The 22,908-nt window shown below is 37.7% G+C and overlaps 1 protein-coding gene across 9 annotated transcripts in view; it reads right to left on the reverse strand.

Moving 5' to 3' along the window:
- Window positions 1-22,908, reverse strand: part of PTK2 (protein tyrosine kinase 2) — a 190,225-nt gene that overhangs the window by 69,320 nt on the left and 97,997 nt on the right. For all 9 annotated transcript variants that reach the window (XM_088179820.1, XM_088179829.1, XM_088179818.1 and 6 more), the window contains 4 exons: window positions 20,593-20,680; window positions 7,450-7,529; window positions 5,911-5,973; window positions 1,361-1,415 (listed from right to left, as the gene is read on the reverse strand). In XM_088179820.1, the coding sequence (XP_088035946.1) occupies window positions 1,361-1,415; window positions 5,911-5,973; window positions 7,450-7,529; window positions 20,593-20,680 (286 nt within the window). The remainder of the gene's footprint in view (window positions 1-1,360; window positions 1,416-5,910; window positions 5,974-7,449; window positions 7,530-20,592; window positions 20,681-22,908) is intronic.

Consider the following 22,908-nt stretch of genomic DNA (forward strand, 5'->3'; position numbering starts at 1 on the left):
AAAAGCATTTCTAAGAACCACAGTTCCCCCTCTGTGTTTGTTCAAAGCAGAGAGAATTGAGAGAAATAATTAATTTTATATTTCACAGCTATTGGGAACCCTCCTTTGCCTGCCAGTTCGAATTCCCTGGTTTTTACAAAGTGGAAGAGCAATTTAAGGATTATTCTGTACTATTCTGAATAGGGATTTCATTTTCATTAAAAAGCAGACGCACTTCTTGTTTTTCTTCTTCATATGTCCAAAGTTTTCTTTCATGTCTTTACAAGGTTCCACTCAGCTTCACCTTCTGGCAACTCTTGCTACTTCTTTCTACTATTCTCCCCACTTCAGGATTTCCAAAGTGCAGTTTTCTTGGTCAGTCAGTTTTCTGGCTCCATAATATTATTTTTGAGACAGTTATTCATACTTTTATGTCTGGAGCCTTTTACCACAATTCTTCCCGTTAGCAGAAAATACAGTTTCAGATAATTGCTCAAATTAAAATGCAGAGGGGATTACTTAAATCCACTTGACTTCATTAGCTTCTGATTTTCAAAAGTCTTTTGAAACAAAACCTTGTCATGACAGACCTTTTGTGTTTACCCATTTAAATCACAATGCAGATTCTTTCCAAATTCAAGCTGAATTCTATTCTTTCTATAAAGCTCCACGGCTTACCAAAACGAGTTCCAAAAAAGAAATTTATGATTTATACTTTCATGTATGAATTGTAAGAGACATTTTACCAGGAAACTCATATTGAGGGGGCTATAAATGTAAAGTACTTGGTGACCATTCTTAATCCCCCTTTTCAACACATGTTGAGAAAAATTTGCATTTTTTACTCTGAGAACATATGGACTTCAATGGGAGTGAGATTCAAGTAACGTTTATAGTCTTAGCTAGGATTAACATAAGCAGAAATTACTGGAAATCTTCCTTGAATAAATTGGATACAGTCTTGAGCAAGGAAGGCATCAAGTTTATCAAGTTCCCCGTAAAATATTCTTTTTTCTTACATGTTCCCTTCCTCTTTCTCCAGAAGCCTCATTTTTCTTTTAGGAAAGGGAAAAAAAAAGAAAAAAAAAGTTATTTGATACAAGAGGCTCCAAGGACTTATTTTGCACTTTTACCCCCAAGGTTTGAGAGGCAGAGCTGTGGCCCTCTCACAGCAGCTCAGAATCACTTTATCCTTGTCCTGCCAGCTGCAGGACTGGGATTTAGATCCCACCAATCTGATAAGACAGCTTGGATGTTTTTTCACAAAGCAAAACTGCACAGCAATTCCTTTAGGACTGTACAGTGAAAACTATAATGCAATTTTCAGATTTCTGACACTTTTTTCTCTACAGCAGTATAGGATTGACTGGACTGTAATTACCTTCACTGAATCAAGTAAACTCTTCGGGAAAAACCGTCTCAAACCAACATCTTTCCTGAAAGAAAAAATATACACAGCATTAATACCAAAAACATTGGGCACTATCATGTTTTTCTTTTCAGGGTGGTGCTTTGGGTCTATTTTTTGTTTTGTTTTTTAACTAGCATATACAATTACAAAAGCACTTCTCTAACAAGGTCTCGGAGAAAATCTCAGAGTAACAAACAGACTACCATTAAAATTTTAACTAGAGCCACTCCACATCAAATGTGTCATGGCAGCATCTTCTAGTTTAAACCCCAAAGGACATTGCATTTAACCAGGTACCTGTGTGGAAAGTCCATTATTTGAAATGGTGTCTTGGGCACAGAAGAGTTTTGAGAATAAAAACTATTATTTGTACATGTTTTAATAATTCCAAGAATGTAGAAAAAATATTCTCAGAGCATGCAGTCAGTTGAGAAGGGAACAACATGAAAGGGGAAAACCCTGATAAACCTCTATGAGAATGGAGCAAAAGATATAATAAAGAATTATAGAATGGTTTGGGTTTGAAGAGACCTTAATGACCATTCAGTTGCCATGGGCAGGAAAACATTCCACTAGACCAGGCTGCTCAGAGCCCCAACTTGGCCTAAGGAATCCAGGAATCCATAAAAGAATACACATGGTATCACCTCACTAAGCATGCTGAGTGCAATTCCACTACTGTTTTACCATTTGAAGCACTATAATTAAGGAGTTGTTTACATTTCTACTATTATTTTTTTCTCATATTGAGCAAATTAAACTTACCAACTTTTCTTTTGCAAGCAATCTCACTTTTTGCAACTATAAACCAGGTGACTGTGAGCTCAGATTTGGCAAACTGAATTTATCAAGCTCATGTTTACACTTATAAATAGGGTTGTAGCCCTGGTTCGAAAACCAGAACCAGTAAATATTTCTGTGCTCTGATGTGCTGCATGCAGCTTATGTCTGATGTGTGTTTGTGTCACTACAGCTGAACATCAGCTACAAAAAAAGGTGTTTGAGAAGTTGTCAATGATAGTGCAGAAAACACCACTGTACAACCAAGTGCAAAGAACTCGCACATGAGAAAGGAAAAACTAAGAGAAAAGTATAAATAGGAAAAGGATTTACAGCTCAAAGGTGTTACTGACTTTTTCCTTTAAATTTAGGACCATTACCATCTCTTTCAAATGTTCTTATCTGTTTCTGGAACAAGTATGAAAGCGAGCTTTCCATGACTGCAAGCTTCAAACATACACAGAAATACATCTGGAATTCTTAGACTCGGCAAAGCAAGGAAAAGCTGTTAGCAAGTGGAAATATTCAGGATTTATTTACTGCTACCTAAGAGCACAAGAACAAAGCCAACAGTAAAGTCAACATAGAAAGCTCACTCAGAAGAATAAACCAGGGTATTTTTAAAGCTCTCTGAAGATGAGTAGTATACAATTTCATACTAAAAACATCCTCAACCAGGAGGAGCAGAATGTTCATGTGCAGCACTGGCATCTGAGCAATGACAGTAAGCTGCAGGATTATAAAACTTCATAAATGTTAATTCCTTCCATGCATTTCTTCTCAAATGCAAATGATACTCGGTTTATCATCCCACACAGTTAAATGAATCTAACACACTATTACCATCTAAATAATATGCAAAGATATTGTGACAGGGATGTATTAGTTTAACATTAAACATTTGAAAGAGAGTTGGTGCTTCTCAAATGAAGCACCTTCCATCACCTTGGTATCCCTCATCTTTAACAGTCCTAGAGCACACAGCTGCCACAGCCTCATCTGATTCATTACTAGGACAAGCTGTAGAGAGCCTTTAGTACAGATCTGCATGCAACAAACTGAGAAAAAATTCTTATGCAGAGTACAACAGACCACAAGTCTTAACAAAACTTGTTAATAAAGCATTTCATGTGTTTAGCTGAGATGGAGGAGGAGAATTTAACAAAAGAACCACCCAGATTTAATGTCCTTGCCAGCAACAACTCATGGATATCTACAAATAAGAGAATAAGCACTGGAAATTGGAACATACAAACAGTTTTACACACACAACCCTACAAACTCCTTCCCAGCTGTGCTGTGTGGGAGTGGAATGGCCAACAGGGAGACATCAGCTCAGGGCTGGGGATGAAAGACTCAGACTTGGCTTCTGATTGCCAACAAGAGATAGCCAGCACTGAGATCCTGGTTCATACAGCTCCAGTACAGCTTTGGACTTAACCTCATCTACTCCAGCCTACTTGTGGGCTTAAATCTAAATTCAATTCTTTTAATGTACAAACTGCAATTGGATTAATAAAACACCAAGTATAGATAAATGATAGTGCTTGTCTTACAATGATAAGCAGCTTTAAGCAGCCTATATCATGTATTTTTCACCTCAATTCAAGTTACAACAAAAAAAGTAATGTTAGATTAACATAATAGACTTTAACATGCCTTTTACCAAATTGTGGCTGCACCTGTTCCTTCCTACAGCTCCCATTTCTGTACTTGTAATTATCCCTGTTCTTGCTAATAGGCTTCACATTTATAATGAAAAAATTCTTCTTTCACTCCATGAAGACCCAACTATTAAAGGCTACTTAACAATTTGATCCCATCTACCATTTCCCATCCAGATCTGTTCTCATATGACAATCTGATCAAAGACAAATATACATCAAATAGACATCTGACAAATACAGGCAAGGAGCAATCACACCCAGAGCAAAAAAAGGCCACTTAAAAATTGCTCTCAGCTGGTTAAGTGCCTCATGATGTACTAAAACCAGCAATCCCCCCACAAAAAATACCAAAAAGCCTCACTTGAGCAATAAATATTACTTGTGCAGTTAAACATTTATGAGCTATTAAGGTGGTAAGATCAAATTAGTGCATTTTGGGGATCACTGGCATTTTTTTCAGACCTTTCCAGCTTGTAATTATCTACAGTATAGACAGTTTAAGGTAGTTTTATCCTTTATCTCTCCCAGCTAAATCCCACACAAATCACATCTTGGTTCTCAAAAAAGAAAAAAACTTTTGAAATGCACAATTCTTTATGTCCAATTCTACATGGCATTAAGCTGCTACATTTGCATATCAGGGTTTTACTTCACTTTGCCTTTCACAGCAGGAATTTATTATTTCCTACCAAAGCAGTCACTGTTTGGAAAACACAGACTGAAGGAAAGAAATCACTGCTAAAGTGGAAGCAGCACCACACTGAGTCCTCCTGGAACTCTCACCTGTTACAATTATTAATTTATACTTTGTGTGACCTGTTATGATCTTGCTTTCCTTACTCTCATTGTTTCCAAAACCATTAACCTAATTACTAATGCTTGTAGCTTCTGCCTTGCCAAAAAACTGACTTAAAAATACTTTATTCAAGTTCTTACTGGAACGTATGTATGTAAACTACACCAATCATAACTCAAATACTTCCAGATGTTTTTATATCCCCCTTTTTTTTATTAGCCCTTTCTCCTTTTCTGATGTATTTTCTCAACCAGAATATTCCTACTAATGCAGACAAAAACCTGAGGTCCTTAAAAAAATACATTAAAAAATCCCTAATTCAAACAAGACCAAAGTTTAAAAAAATCTGGATAAATATAGGAGCACTACAGAAATACCAAATAAGCAGGCTATTCATCAAAGTTATCTTTACCTAGTAATATCACAGATCCCTCAAAATTCTTGTAAACATATTCATTTTTGTATAAAATCTTACCTTCCTCCTCCAAATGCCCTAACTTCACATCTCTAGAAGTTAGCACCCATTTGTCATTAAAAATAAGATTAAAAACTGAGACTTCACTGCTGCAACAACTTTTTATCCCAATTTTGTGTTAAACTGTGCGAGACCTTTCCAGAAGGGTAATTAGTAGAGGTGAGTGTATCACTGGTGTATGTATGGCTGAAACTTTATCCACTATATAAATACAAATAAAATCAGTTTTCAGGTTTTCAGTAAAATACTGAAGGACTCTGGCTTGTCTGAACTGAAGCCACCTCCTGTACAACAGGAATAAGCAAATAAAGTATTTCAGTACAAGGATGCTCCTTGGTCTTCTTAAAATCTGTGATACACAGATTTTGTTAACTGCAAGGTCACAACTCAGAAAATGCCCACACTGAGCAAACAAAACTAAAACAATACCACAAACATTTTCAAGTAATTCAAACTTTACCACAAATGAGTCACAGCTGAAGAATGCAACTGGGCACAGAAAAACACCTCACACCAGTGTTGGCAAATCCCATAAACATTAGCAAAATTGCTGAAAACCACAGTAAACCTCCTGATCAAGCTTAAACTACTCCTAACTTGTTTCTCTGGACCAGAGTTAAAGGCACTTTTCCTACTTCTACATCTCAATGGGTTTCATCATCATTTTCTTACATTAAATCATCTTAACAGCCTTGATGGAACAGAAAAATTAAAACAAAATCATTCTGTCATTGAACTGAATTTATTGTTCCTGATGCAGAGAAGGGACAGTTCAAACCTCAAGCTAGAACACAATACTTACTCTAACACTTCATAGTTGGACTTCTTTTCTAATGCATTGCCTCTCATCTCTCCGTAGGACCTCCTGAAGTCAGGAAAAATATTTGAAAGCAACAATTATTGGATAATTCAGCCTAAAACTACAACATCAACATAATCAAAACTTCCACTCAGCATCAGAAAAAACTGGCAGAATGAATTCAAAGGTAAGTATTAAGTACATTATTATTCAAACTCAACAGATAAGATTTTTATTTTACAAGTTAACTGCATTTTCAGAACCACTTTAAACCACTGCTGCTACCAAAAGAAGTGACCTAAACTGGCCTCCAGCAGCTCCTTTCTACCTCACACTGCACTTCCTCAGGAGAGCCCCCTGTGCATGGAACAGGGAGAACCAGAGCAAGCAGGGAATGATGAAAACTGCATCAATCCAGACATGTTCACATTAACAAGTAAATGAACAAACAGGAAAGCTTTGTTAGCAGAGGGTGAGATCATCATTTTCATGGAGAAAATGGTAATGCTCATTCTAAGAGTTTCAGTAGTTCATCTATGAGAAGTATTTCATCAAAATGCTCTGAAGAGCCACAGCTTGAGAACCTGGGAAGGCAGGACCTGGCTGACAACATAATCACAGATTATTTTATTTATCACGTTTTGAAATAATGCACAAGAATTTTGTAAGTGCATAAGGAGTTTGCAGTTGCACAGAGAATTTTTGTTTTCTCTGGGGCTACCAGCAAAACTTGTAACAAATGCATCAGGTTCTCCTGTGATACCTGGTAATTTAACAAGCCTAAATTTTGTTTTAATTTGGAAAGTACTGTTCAAAGGACATTTTTATTCTCTCCTAACAAGTTTACATTTGTCATTCATTTCTTATCAATTTTACTTCTTCCCTAATCTCCCTGTGTGAGATATCAGCATAACTAAAGCAAATGTTTCAGGATGGAAATTCTCCATAAATTAGCAAAACCCAACACATGCATTTCAAAGCTGGGAACTCTCTCAAGGATCTCTTAATCTGATATATTTATCTTTATTTTCCAGCTGTCTATACAGTTGACAAGAACACCAAAAACACCCAAAAGGATCCTTAAGATTTAATCATTTCAAAACAGCACATTAAAAATTGAGTAAATACAGAGAGGAAAGGTAGCAGCATTTATCTATAATTACATTCTTTAGCTGTAGGATTTATATATGCAGAATCACAAGACTATTTACTAAATAACACCACAGATGCATTTTTTTTTAAAGCATACTTCAATATACTCTACAGGCCTTTGAATTATTCAGACGAAGAATTCACCCAAAAGGCAGTATCAAGATGTAATTAATTAAAATTTTAAAATAATGGTAATTTAAAAATCACTAGAAATTAGTTACAATACAGTCTATTCAGTTTTTCTTCAAACTGTTTCATAGCAAAAAAAAAGTCTTATGATGTTTTATTCAACTCTACTGGTCAGAAACAGATGAACTTTAAGCAGTTTCAAAATTAATGTATATATTCTGTCAGAAAGATGTTGAATAATAAATTAAATTATCAGCTTACCGGATTTCAAGGCAACCTAGTTTCAAAGCAATTTCCTGGTCCACTTGATCTGCTATTTCTAACATATAGTCATTTTTCACCTACAGCAAAAGAAGCAGGTAGGCATCACAGAAAGATCAGTTCAGTGCCAACACACACTAAAATACTCCCCAAATAACTTTCAAATTAATACATCTTAATTTTCTGGAATGACATTCACAGTCAAGAAGAGAAAGAAAAAAATCTGTGTTCATATTCTCCACAAATGAGCTGCACTTTGGTAAGAAACACATTTCGACCACAACAAAGTTGACTGACAAATTCCTTACCTATGTCAATATTGGCTATGTTTTATTAAATATAATCAAAATTCACAGAGGACTGAGCAAATGGTTACACATGCATTCCAGCTAGAGGAAGGCAGGCTGTTTTCTTGAACCATCCTGGTCAACAGGATTTAATTGTCCAGGCAGATCTCATCATGCAAATAAAACTGACAAATGCCTGGGAATTACAGTGAAAATAAAAATAGAAGTAAAGAGAGAAGAATGTTCAAATTGTACTGCACACTGGCATAAAATAATGCTGAACAAGCATTACAGCAAGCATAGCAGAAAGAACCAAGAGTGAAACTGGGTGGTGACTATCCACAGTAGGAAACGCTTCAAAACTTCATCACAGGTCCTGGACTTGTTTTATTACCTACATGGATGTGGGAAGAATCCTGTTTTCTAGGTAATACTTTCACCACACTGGAGTAAGCAATTTATACAGTACCTAACAGCAACAAAAAACTCAGGCAGTAAAGGGAGAACAGAACCAGCACTCCAGAACTTCACTGCAAATCTTGCACCAGTAACAAATCTCGACAGCTTTTCCTGAACAGCTCCTGCCATCCTCTTATGAAAAGATCAAGTTGCTGTTGAGATCCTGAAGTTGCAGCAAGTCCCAAAATACCACAAAATTCCACGTGACTGACTTGCAGATCAAACAGGAGATGATGCACTATGAAAGCAACACACTTCACCAAGTGGGTTTGTTGAGTGATGACAAGTTTTAAGAACAACTATTTCGAACTACTACTGCTAGGAAATGCATATTTTAGGAGGTAAGAAGTACAGCAGTGGATCCAACAGCTTGAGGTGTTTTCCACTCAGCCTTGGAACAAGTGAGTGTCCAGCACAGCATTCCCTCAGCACCAGTGTGGTAGCTGGCTCCTGCTCCAAACTACAAAGAAATCCCTTAAAGCTTCCTGGATCTGAATTGCATGAAAAGCTGTAATTTGTTATTGAAAGACATGAAAGAAGAAATATGATAAACTGTGCAAGAGTGAGAAAATGAATTATTACAATAGCTGAAACACGAGAGAAAAGCTTCTTGCATTTGAATTCATACAGGCACTCAATATGACAAAATAATGAGCTTTTAACTCTTCTCAATTCAATTCCTACAAATACTAATGAGACAGGAGAATAATTGCCCTTCAGCATCATGCAGTGTGCTATTTGTACACACATATGGAAATAATAATTCTGTATTCCCATAGTAATAGTATACACAATATGAATTAACAATTCTCTTCATTATGCTCACAATTTTAAATAATTGTATTTAGATTGGATATTAGGATGATTTCTCCACTGAAAGGGTGGTCAGGGATTGGAAACAGACTGCAGGAAAGTAGCTGGATCACCATCTCTGGAACCATTCAAAGTATGGATGCAGCCCTTGGGTTCAGCTGGATATGGCAGTGCTGGGCTAGTGGTTGATATTCCAAGTCTTTTATAACCCAAACGGTTCTATGACCCTATAAACAGCAAAATGTAATAAATTGCACCAGGATCTCTGTTCATGAGAAAGGACTTTGAACTGGTCCTGCACTAAAACTGCCAGACAGGAGCTCAGGGCAGGTAAATCAGGAATGGAGTTTCAGGCTCCATGAACTGCCATAAATGACCTCAGCAAATACACGGGGGTGATGAACAACAGCACAGCCCTCCTCTCCCTCAGGTCTATGTGGGGACAACTCAAAATGAAAAAAAGTGTTGAAGATGAGGTCAGATCATATATGGATATCCAAATTCCCATTTCCTTTTTCTGAAAATTCACCTTCACGTACAGCCTAAACTACCTCACCTAACAAGTAAATCTGCTCACAAAATCCCTTGGCTAACCGGCTTTACATCCACCAAATCAAATACCCATTTACTGATCACTTATAGTAAATTAAACTTTTTCTTTTTTAAACTGCAGATTCAATTTTTTAAACCATTTCAACAATTTTGCATCACCAGGAGATTGCAAAGCTGTTATCCATCTATTACTTGAGGAATTCAGACACCAAGAAGAACTGGCTGTAGCAAAGTAGTTTTTCAGTCCTGACACACAAAACTTTCACTTACAGGAACGCTGCTAATTTAAGGCCCCGTGTATTATGATCAAATTTATCTTCACAACTCTTTGCCTTGTGGATCCCAGTGCTTCAGTGCCCAATTTGTTAAACTAAACAGCTTAAGAGCATCTTCAGTTTCATGCAAACATGATTTTAAAACGCTGCTAGCCTCCTACTCCATAAATAAATAAGCAACATTACCCAAATATTTTAAGTTTGGTGTTTATCTCCTCCTGCCCTGCAGCTTGTGAGCTTTCACAAATTCCAGTCATGTTCCCAGTTTGAGTCTGCAACTACAAACATCAGATATAGACTAAGAAAACGTAAAAGACCATCCCCATTTCAACAAAATGGAAGGTGAAAAATAATTATTTTACATGATATACACCTACTTATTTTAATGCTTAAATTTTGTGAGTCATAAAAAGGAGATTATAAGCTTCAGGAAACCTGTGGTGAGAATCCAGTGGTCTGGATTTGACACTGTCCTACTATGGATAGCCAAAGGTGCTCGGTTTTTCCCTTTTTCATAAACCTGCCTGCACACATTCTTCTTTCAATTTCAGCACGGAAAAAAAGGGCAGATTCAATTTCTACTCCCAGAATACCAATGAGAACTTCTCTTATCACCTTTAATTTTGCCTGACTATTCTCTTTGAGATGGCATCAGATCAATGCATGAACTAATGCCTGTGCAGAGATTAGATAAGAATTTCGCAGGAGGTTCAACACAACCTCCTAAGGAAAAAGCCTGAGCAAATATTAAGTGGAAGAGACATAAGAGATAATTTAATGGTAATTAAATGCACTGTCACAAGGCAATTGAATACTTTTCCAAGAAGTCTTTTGTGTTTGCTCAATTATAACTTTTATTATTATTGTTAATATAATTAAACGAGAGAAATGAGAGTATTTTCTGGGTTAGACAAACAAAGGCCCCATCTTCAAGAGCACAAAGCCTATATACATACAAAGGCACAAAAACTGAACTCAGAAATCTAACAATACCTATCAGGTTTTTTCTGCTGACTATGAATTCAGAAGTATGTTAAGAGAGAGGATGAATCTCTGTGGGGCTGGAGATCCTTTTACCTGTGAGCTTGTCACAATCCCTGGCAGTGTGTGCAGACCTTTGGCTGCACTTCCTATGGCTTAGAAATTCAGGTAACAGTGTGCAATACCTGGAGAAACTGAAGAATACAACTACCTATATATACATAGATATCTAAACACACACATCCTTTTCAAGCAGATCAAGCACCACTGCCATAATCTCCTCCACAACTTAATTGTTCAGAATGGGATCTCTCCAAAGGCTAAACCAGAAAAAAAAACCCATAGGATGCTGTTTAATACACCTGAATTTTACCTAGTTTGTAAGACAAAACTAATTAATATAAACTTGTCATACAAATCTGGTTTTGAAAAAGCCACCCCAAAAACTCAAGTGGCCAAACAAGAACCCGAAAGAGCAACTCTTAATCTCTTTCTCGAGCCAAATAAAATGTTTAAGGTGCTCCTGCTAAACCTGTGTGCCATTACATCATTTATACCCCACACTAGAAACCAGATGCTCTGGCAATGACAAAATTACATGAAGTCTGTATCTATCTCCAGTACTTTATGGTCACAATGTTACAGCAATAAAAATGCATAAAGATCAACAAGGCCAACACTTGGACTGACACCAAGATTAAGAATTCAAGTGTCAACACTGCTAAAATCCTATACAATCAACCCCAAAAAATTATACCTTAAGTGAGTCACTTTGGTGTATGTTCCTTGTAACATATTTGCTTCCACTGACTTACTCCTTTTGTATTCCCACATAATGTGCTTATCTCAACTCCCTGAGAAAATTATATTGGAGAACAGTTTAAATGAATAAGAGACAAAAGTAATTTATTGCTGCAAACTGCTGTGCTGATTTCAAGAACCTTTTCCCTTGGATTTTTTTTAGTATGTTCTAACAAGTTTAAGTCAGATTTACAGTCAAGCAGGTGCACGCTTTGGGGAGAAAGGATTAGTCTACTTAAGTTCCATTAAACATGGAATAATGGAAATAAAAACTGCTTCAGGCTTCCAGGCGAGCACTACTGCAGTGCCAGTGCCAGAGGAAGCAATTCTACTGAAATTTGCTCATTCACGGGGTGGCAAATCAGAATTAAAGTGTGACCTAAACTTCACATTTAGAGCTGACTTCTTGGCTATAAACAGTGATACAAAAAAGGGCTGCAGTGTGGGGAAAATAGGAATGCCAAGCATAAAGGCACCTCTCGGAGGTAGGAAAAAGAAGTCTCTCACATGTTCTGATAAAATAAAAAATGAAACAAAATTGTCATTGGCCCCACACACAGAATACACATAACCCCCCCCATTAGTGAATAAATACTTAGAAAGAGCAGTAATATCCAAAGCAAAAAAGGAGTTTTAAATCTAACATAATCCTACAGCACATTTCCTCATTTATTACTGTCCTGATATTCAGCAACAATTCACTTTATTTAAAATACTTTTTATTCTTAACAATATTTTAAATTTTTTATCATTCTTCCTCTTCTTTTAGCCAGAACAGAAATCTCTCTTCTTTCTCCAGTATTTTGGGCACTAAAAGTTCAAAGATACTCTTAAATCACAACAACAGAAAGGAGGTGAACACAATGTGAACTAAAAGGCTTTTCCCACATGGAAGATGGGCACATAAACACAAGTCCAGTTTAATTTCTGATGTCAAGACTTATAAAATATTTGTTCTTTTACTTGAATGGGGAAATTACTGATGGTGTCACTTCTAATGTCTTAAAATTTACTAGAAAATAATGGACAGTTTCTCAGCTACAGAAATGGACAGCAAATTCCAGATGGAACAATTTAAAATAAAAATTGAAAACAGAGGAAAGCCCATGTTTGTGAAGATGGAGAAATTAGAGAACAGCCCTATGCTATGATTTAAGGAGAAATCTATCACTGGCCTTGTATTTTATATACCAGCTGCTACTTTCAAAAGCCATCTGCTTCATTTTCCTGCACACGAGTTTTTTATGCAGCTGCAGTATTTCAGAAGAAGGTTCACCCAGGCTGACAAGCAGTTCATAAAAACACCATGCTGGATTTAGATTTCTTTATTAAGAACAACAGTAAAATAATTCTCAACTTGGCAAATGCTTTCCAATTTGGGGATTTTTAAAAAAAAGTTATTAGATACTGCGTCTTAAAAAGATATTTTAGGTTTAAACTTGTTTATAGCCTCATAAATTATTACATAAAATCATCAAACTTAATATTGAGTTTTCAAGCATAAATACTGTGGAAATTCTTTAGCAACAGTACTATCAAATGGTGTCTCAAAAAGGGCAAATACCAATAATTAGCCACTACTGGCTTTCCCAGCTTAATGTTACCAAGAAATTTCCCACAGGATAAACTCTAATTTTTCAGGAGGCCAGTTTAAAAATAAGCAATCTATTTCTCTTGCTTTTCTTTCAATCTCTATGACCTACTTACACAACTCAGTCCTTTTTTATTTCTATTTTTTTTCCAAATTTGCACAGCTTTGAACACTGCATTTAAGCAACCCTTCAGTGAGTAAGTTCACACTGAAGAGTTAAGGCCATACCCCAAAAGAATCATCCCAACATATGAGATATTTAGATAAGCCACCAAACAAAGAAAATGTCTTTTGTACTCCATTCAGTATATAGCACACAAATAGTAGTTATAATCATTTAATGAAGCATGAAAACTAAGATTTATATTACATCATTTTCTCCTTATCCATTTGTTCTACACATTTATTTTTAGCTGGCCCTTTTATAATTGGGAAATTATGTACTTCTGCATAGTTGGTGAAATTTGTATTAAAAAAAATACAACTTGTCTCTTAACTGTCCTGTATATACAATAATTTATTTATTCTCAGTAATTTCTCTGGATTTATTTTTAACAGCTCAGGTGTGTTCTAGCACCTGCTCTTAAACATTCAACTTTCTAACTACAGAAAGCAATTTGGTGTTAGGTTTCCTATATTATAGCTCACCCTCAGCCACCACAGAGTTCAACCAGGATCTTTGTTTTACATCAACACACAACACTTCTGGTGATACCTATCCCACCAAAATCCAGAGAAATTATTCCTGCAATTTACCACTTCCAGCTTCTGTAATGAAAGATCAGAATATCTCAATATATCCATAGGAAAAGCTGATCTTCAGCAACCACTTCTGTGACCAAGACAAAACTCCAAACATACAGCTCATTTGTTTTCCCCACAATTTCCCATGCAAAATGAAGGATGATGCTCTGCTCTGCTCCTGCAGCAGGTATGACACACAATTCCATCCCAATCCATGACACAACTCTTCTGTGTATGCCACCAGAAGAATTATCTCAGATATTCTCTGGTTTCAGCTGTATCGCTCCTAGAAATGTTAAACACACACAGAATCACCACAGGACAGATGTGATTGGGTTCATGTGGAACAGTCACCCACTATAAATCCTGGTATCTGTAAGGACCAAACTGCTCCTCCATCCTTGTTTTCCAACTGCAGGTTGGAAATTTTCATCACTACAAAATCAGCTTGGAAGAACAGGGTCCCGATTCTCACTACTACAGCTTCAGAAATCTGATGCAGCATTAACCCTGAAAGATTTGTGTTTCATCACCTCTGAATGAAGCCCCATATGCACCAAAGCCCAATGCCTGCTTCTAATGTCATCAGTATTTTTAGGAGCCACCTTAATGATCATAATGGCAGTTTTTAAAATATACACAGGAGAGAAACACATATGTGTTCCCACCCCTGTTTACCCATCTGATAGTATTAAATCTGTTATAGGAGATAAGTCAATATTAGGGAAAATTAGGGCTTTGGCCTCATCTAGGGGAGTTAAAAGCCCAGATCCAGTATCAGAGTAACATTCATCTGCCATCTGCCCTCAGCTGCTCCTCCTCTTCGTGTCCCAAGGTCACAGCCTCTACATTATCTAGGGGTGATCTTTGACATCTCTGACTAATTTTGGAAGCTCCTCTGTTAATAATAAGGGCATTAGAGATGGGCTGGGGGGGAACCAACTTCTGACAAGGCATTGTTAGGGGCAGAGCAGCTAAAAACGACGCCGTCTGTCCGAGCGGGCTGAGCTCCAGATGTCACTGACAGGGACGCCGCTGCCTCGCAGCCCTTCCACAAAGTAGGACTGGACTCCTGGGAGCCATAGAGAACCCAACCTACTAAACAAGCCTTGCTCCCTTGCTCCCAGCTAATTTTATACTTCTCCTTTCCAACACACAGTTTTGAGTTTCCAGATCAAGCGAGTCTAAGCATCGACATAAATCAGCTTTTCTGTGGGTTTCTTTTTGTTGTTGTACACAACTGAACATGTTAATCACAGTAACATTTTGCTGTAGACTACTGAAGAGACATCTCCACACATCAATACCTGGAAACCTGTCCCAGGCATGTTAAATTTATCAGGCTGAATTATGAGCAATTTGAGAAAAGTCCCATCAAGGATGATTTTCACTACTCTGGCTGACATGTGGAAATTTTAAATCAAAGCAACTTCTTCCCTTTGGCCTGAGCTTGGCTGACCATCTAGGAGGTGTTAAGGAATACAGGGAAGTTTCACATTCCTACCAAACAGCACTAAGGGAAAACAGACATTGGGCATACAACATTTGTAGCCAAAGTAGCTCCACAACTATAGAAACAGCAGAGCCTAAAACAGGAATGTCAGCATAGTTCTGAGGTTGTAAATCAATTTCTACAGGAAAAAAAGTACTTTGTGGGATATTGTGAATTTCAGCAACTTCAAAACCTACCCCTGTCAAGGAAATCTCACTTTTAATTGTCTTTTCAAGCTGTAAAGAGCAGACAGGAGAGGTTCAGATTAATTTATATTTTTGTCAAAAGATATGCTTTTAGTATCTTTTTCATCAGCTGCAATTCTTATATTGCCACCTCCCTGTCAGGCACAGTTTATGTCTCAGCCTTTAACTCTTCATGAAATATCTACTGGGTTTTGGGGGAATTTTTTTGTTTTGTTGAGGGGTTTTGTTTTAAATAGGCTGCCAACATCAGGAACAACGCCAGCTTTTCTCCCAGTGTCCTTCATTTTCTTCAAAGCTTTTCCTGTCAAAGTCATTTGCTTTAGGTCTCCTATTTTTATTAGGGTGTAAGAGATGTTGTTATTTAATTAGGTTAAAAAGTCTAATTCCCAGCCTGCATTTCAAATTACATCTCATGCACCTAAGCCTCATAAAACTTTAATCATTAAGTTATTACAGTAATTGCCTGGACTTAAAATTTCCTACATGTCAGGGACAGAGTTGTAAAAATAATTTAATTTGCATGATGTATTTATCTGCCACAATATAAAGAGATATTTCATTTAATGAAATACCTTTTGAGTGTGAACATAATCTTTACAGATATTAGAGACAGAGAAAAGAAGTGCCAGTTGTCCCCAATAAACTTTTTCTCCTCTTTTTCTGAGAAAGTTTTTCCCTTACTTTTTTTTTTTAATAAGAAAAAGTATCATTTTTTTCTCTTTTCTTTTTTAAAAGAGTTTTCTTATGAAAACGAATCTGCAGTGTACTTGTCTGGGGAGACACAGAGCCCCCGTGGCACACAATTCAGCTCAATTTTTTCAGGGCATCACTGACCTGCCCTAACTTCGAGATCATCCCCTGCTTGCAACTCCTTCTTACACAAACTTTGGTTAATCTTAAAAAGCAAATTCAAAACACAGTTCAGTCCTGTGGTCTCCTTTATTATATATATGAACATCTCCAGGGTAGCTCCACACTGCAGGCTACACGAGGCAGCAGAGAAAAATTCAACACTGATAAAAACAACCTTTTGTTGTTTGCTGGGATCTAAAAAAAAAAACAACCCCAAAAAGTTACTTTAAAAGTCTTCTGTTTGAAGCACAAGGACAGCAACAATGGAACAGCTGATGCCCAAGAGCTGCCCCCACCCCCCATACAGATGCTTACTCCCTTTTCATCAAGGGATAAACCATCTCCAATTACTGCAGGCTAACATGTTATTCAAGGATAAATGTGTGCAGGCTCTTGTCCCACAATAAAAGGAAGGCAATTCAAGTAGCTTACGTCTGATTCTCATTACATGAATGTTTTTAAAAGCTGTATTCTATCTTGATTTGAGATATGGTTTTCGTTCCTCACTCAGCTACTAAGGCAAAATAGAAGAGCCTGTCCCCTTTATTTCCACTTCCCAACAGCCATGTCACTGGAACACAGGGAAAGGAAGACACTCACTAGAAATTTCACCAATATTTATTTAAAGCAACTGAAAATACTCCCAAAAAGGACAGGCAAATGGTGAAGTCATTACTCAAAACTTGCAGTTCTTAATTCTCCTTTTGTACCTTTATGTTTGTTTTCTCTGAAAAGTATTTTAAAAATCATACAAAAACCTAGATATCTTCATTAGAGATTTACAAAACAGTCAATAGAACACACACACACACAAAGGGTGCTACTTCTTGATAAAACTTAACTTACAGTATTTTTATTCACTGTACTTCACGTTTAAGGTTTTGTGGGTGGGATTAGAGCTCAGTTTGGTTCAGATTTGGGAATTCAATACCACAGGACACAATTGAAGGCTGGCACATAAAACCTGTGCAATGAGCATCTGCCAACTGTGCAGACAACCATAAATCTGGCTTTTCCTGATTTTTGAATACTTCAGCCTCACAATTCCAACAGCACTGGGTGGGATCCAATTTGCCTAATGTGGCTGAAACTGTAAGCAGTTGGGCACAAGGAGTAATGCAGTCAGTGCAGAATCACCACCTAAACGCTCCACAGATTGAAAAAAGAGATGACACCCCTGAAGTCCTGTCACCCACTACCTCTGACACCTGCCAAAGAGAGCAGTAACAAAACAAAAAGACACAGTTCCAGCATTAGTTTGTTGATCAGAGCTCTCAAACGGGATGTGAAATGACATGACTGGAACACACAGCTCCTCCAGTGAAGGGGAATGACCTAAAGATCAGCTTGTCCCCAGCTCTGGCCTCAAAGCTGAGGCACAGCCTGAGCACAAGCATGGCATCGTTAGTGGGACTGATTCTGATGTTATTAACGAGTTGTGTGGTTTCCCCCTGCTCCCACACACTAATTTTAATCCTTTGCTGTACAGATTGCAGAATGAAAGGTCTCATTAAGTGCCCTGCTTTACACTTCCAATTAAGAGCAGCTCACGCCCACCGCAGATGGCAGAACGAGTGCCACGATCACAGCACGTCAAGACACAAACAGTTCTGGGCACAGGTTCTTGATTTGTTCGAGACTCCTGAAGATGAAGAGTATTCAGAAACAAAGAAAGGCCATAGCATCCTTAAAACAACCAAAAATCAAGGAGAAAACAGTGATTTCACATATCAAGACCAATCTGAGAGGCCTGAAATGCACTGATTTGCACAGGGCAGTGCACTCACTGAAGTGAATGAGAGCAGTCATGCATGTGAAGGCACAAACGTGTGCCAGCTTTGGGTTCAGCAGCCTGATAATTGTGCTTTGGGTGAGCTGGATGAATAAACCCTGTCTGTTGACACTGATTAAGGTAACATTTTGTTATCCTTACAAAATGTTCTGTACTTTTCCAGTACTTGAGGATTTAAACTTTCTTTTTCAACAATACTGTGGCTTGCAACTCAGATTCAACAAAATCATTAATTCCAAAATCCTCGGGTGACAGAGGTAACCATGCTTCTTTTCCTTCTCCATGAACTTTTTAATTTGTTGCTATACATTTTTAATAGACAAACAATGTGTTTGGAAGTTACCAAGTTAACAGCAATGTTTCCAGTCTCATCCTGACAAGAAAAGCACAGGCATCTGGTCCTCACAAAAATATTTTTCACTCATTTGTAACACACAAGACAATGTCTTTGAGTTTTACATCGAGAAAAGCCAATCTGACAACACAGGCGTTGTTTCAGATTTTTAAAATTTTGTGACTGGGTTCTACACTCTGTATCTCTGACAGTTACTTCTGTGCACAAAGCTCAAGATCTATGTATGCATGTATGAATTCTGTACATTTTGTTGTTCTTGCCTACACACAACACGATGCATCTGACTGAGAGCAGTGGTTAGCAAAAGAAGATGTTAAAATGTTGCAGTAACGACATTGAGATAGAAACAGAGTGCAAAAAAAATCATCTTTCCCTGTTTTTTTTCATCCCCTCCCCTCTGCTGTAGGTCTGGTTTATGATGCAGTGTTACTGCTTAAATTCTTCTCTTGCCTTCTTTTCATATACCACTGCTGCTGCCTTAACACTTTATCACATAAAAGTTATTGTCCTAGTTTATCCAAGAGGACAAGTGAAATTTATGGAGCAAAGCAGAATCATGGATAGAGAATGACAGCTCTGGAAAGTTCTGCACCTGATTTCCATGACAACAAAGACCCAAATACCTTACAACACCCCAAAACAAAGAGCAGTGACTTTTAAAGAACTGGATTCAAAAATACCTCACTGTAAGGTGAAAAAGAAAGGGGAAGAGAAAATAAATGGGATGGTGTGCAGAGCACGGAGACAAGAATCTCTGATTTTCATTTTATAACAGCACTGGGATTCAGGGCATTGTCAGATACAGGCAGCTGTCAGCTTTGCCTATTAGTCCCAATGACCTTCAAAAACCTCTTATTCTGAGCCATTTTTATCCATTTGTAATGATTTCTCCAAATTTAGTTAGAAGTTAACAAATATTCCTCTGGCATTTCCACCCCCTTGCTTTAAAGAAAACGTTCCCTGAGGCAGAAAGGACACTGCAGGCTTGCCAGGTGTTGAACAGGGAAGTGATGGAGTTCAGGAAATTATTTTGGAGCTCATCACCTACTTTTGCATCATGGGAAACACAAATCTCCTGTGTCTAAAGCCAGTATGAACGAAGTTCCTTGGTGCTAAAGGAAAAAGGAACATGATTTTGTTCTACAAGAACCCCTGGCAGCACTATATTAAAAACTCACCAAAATTCAGACATTTTAGGCTGAATCCAGCATATCACACAAATCACTTAAAACTAGAAAGTGAAGTCCAAGGAAGCACAGCAGGAGAACTGTCTTTTCAGAAGTCACCTTCATCATAGATCAATACAAATACTACATCACAGTAAAAAAAATTAAAATAATTTACCTAAGACTAGGATGTGTGTGCACAACTGTGCTTGCTGAAGTTAGGGCACAGGGTAACCATTTTAGTCCTAACTCCCCTAAAAAATATCCCCAGCAGGTTTTATTGTGAGCTTGTTGGTCTAGAATCTAACTGAATAAAATTAGAATTTAGTGCTTAATTTATAGAAACTTTGGCTATTATGCAGTTTTAGTAATCCAGAAGAGATTTTAAATCCAAGAAAATAACCACAGAATGCAAGTGGAAAAATCATTAGATGGTTTGCAGTGAAATTGTCACTTACTTACACTTGCAAAAATAAAGAAATTCATCAGTTGAATCAAGTGTGAATTAACTGTAAGAAGTCAGTGGAACAACAGCCAATTTTATCTGAGATAGGACAATTATTATCTGCAGACTGACCTTGTTTTTGGAACATATTCCTCACCTCTTCTCAAGGAGAAAGATGCCATGGGCTTTGTGCCCTTTCTGTTTAAAATAGGCAACCTTAAATTTTTTCCATTTTTCTGTTTTTGCAGTAATATGCTACCCACATCAACAAACCCAGAGCTTTCTAAGTTCAGCAAAATCAGCAAAAGACAAAGTAGAAGAACAGAACATACCTGCTGATAGAAAAAGTTTAGAGTTGGTTTGTCCTCAGTGAACTGGTTTAGAAATCCTTTTGGCAAATAGCGAATTCTCAATTCATACCTGAAAAGCAAGAAAAAGAGAATTAAAATTAAGATTTCCTCACAACATTCTTAAAAATACAAATAAACTCAAAATAAACTTAGAAAACTAACGGAAAATTTCCTTTTTGATTACTCAAGGGAACGAAACTGGAATTTATCAGGAACTGACACTGCATAGAGATGTTGACAAAGCACCTTTGTAACAGAAGCACACTTAGAGCCCTGCTGCCTCTCAGAGCTTCAGAGAGGACTGAAGCATCAAGACTTGGAGCAGATAAGCTCCAGATCCACGGGAAGGGAGGCCCCAGTGAGGTGACAACAGATGAGCTGCCAGAAGCACTGACACGACCCCTGGCAACAGCTTTTATCTCTGGTTCTCACAAGCAGGGACTTAAAACGGAGATCCAGGAGTGACAAACAGTGTCACTCACCAGGGAGCCACATCCTACAGGAGAACAAGGAACAGGACTCTGCTCCTCTGATCAATGCTCCAATATCCACCTCTGGATTCCTCACAGGTTTTGAAGGGATTTCTCTGTAAAAAAGGTTTACTGCTCCCTTATCATCAAGACACATGCAAAAGCTAAACAGTCTGACAGTCATATTTTTTAAGGGAATTGTACACCAGAAGTGAGGGAAATTCAGAATGAACCACAACTTACACTAAATCTTCTCAAACCTTAACTTCTGCTTTCAGCCCCTACATTTAGTAATATTTCTTGCCAGAAACTTCTGCTTTCAATCCCTAAATTTAGTTATTATTGCCTGTCCTGTGGTAACAGCCTACAGTGTTTGACACAGACTGTTTGCTTCCTCTTCTGACACATTCCTTCAATGAGAGTCTGATAATGAATGTCTCCATCTCTTGGGTTGTGCCAACACAATATATCCTAACAAACACTCTTAACAGTACTTCCCAAAGTAAGTATATTTAACAATCTGCTCATGATAAGAGCAAATATTACAACATTTCAATCTGTTGGTTTCAGCAGGACAAGAACTTCTTTTCAACAAGTGATTTGGCTGCCTGTAATCAAGGTTTACATGGGGATTCGGTAGAAACTGACTAGGGCTAAGTGCAGCCCAGGTTTTCACTGCAAGCAGAAATTGCAATATCCTTATTTACTTTTAATTCATTGAAAATACACTGTCCTGTTAGAAACCATTAAAATAAGGAAAAAATTCGGAAATTGCAAATACACACACTGTATACAAACAAAAAATACTAGAATGATGACTTGTTGTAGTATGGCAATATATTTCATAGTTCCTGTGCATAGAAAACATGCTGTTAAATTCAAGAGTGAAATGTAGGAGAGGCTGAGAACACCTGACAGAGAGTGGATTTACACTGCATATAAGGAAGAAAGGTTTTCCTCTGAGTGTGCTGAGGCCCTGGCACAGAGAAGCTGTGGCTGCCCCATCCCTGGAAGTGTTCAAGGCCAGGCTGGATGGGGCTTGGAGCAAGCAGGGACAGTGGAAGGTGTCCCTGCCCATGGCAGGGGGTTAGACTCAGTGATCCTTAAATGTCCTTCTCAATTCAAACCATTCTGTGACACAAGGACACAGACACAGATAAACAAAAAAAGACTCAATGTCACAGTTAAGACAAACTCTCACAGATTACTCTCATAATTAAGGGAACACAGAACTACTTTCTATTGTTGATCAGCCTTTACATTTCATGATCCCCAGCAGATAACTAGTTATTCATTAAAATTTAGGTATCAGCCAAATTGTACTTCCAGGTATTTATGTGTCAGGGAGAGAAGGCAGCATAAGCACACTACCCAGTGCAGAAAAGCAGAGCCTCTCCTGTTTTATGTTCTGCCACATCCACTAAAATCTACTGCTGAACACAACTGCAGAGACTGACATGGAATAAAAACAAGTCTGTGTAAAAGACTTCCTTCCTTCCTTTTTGGGGGCTCTATAAGCCAGTGCATTTTAGAATGACAGAATCATTAAGGTTGGAAGAGACCTTTAAGATCTTCGACCATAAACCCAGCACCACCACCATGTTCACCACTAAACAATGTCCTCAAGTGCCAAATTTACACTTTTCTGGGAGTACTTTCAAGGGAGCAGCTGAGGAAGCAAAGGAGGCTCAGGGGAGACCTTATCACTCTCTACAACTCCCTGACAGGAGAGTGTAGCTAGACAGGGGTCAGGCTCTCCTCCTAAGTAACAAGTGATATGATGAGAGGAAACCATCTCAAGTTGCACCAGGAGAGGTTTAGACTGAAT

The sequence above is a fragment of the Sturnus vulgaris genome, chromosome 1 (genome assembly GCF_052056855.1).
Source record: "Sturnus vulgaris isolate bStuVul1 chromosome 1, bStuVul1.hap1, whole genome shotgun sequence".
NCBI classification, from domain to species: Eukaryota; Metazoa; Chordata; class Aves; order Passeriformes; family Sturnidae; genus Sturnus; species Sturnus vulgaris.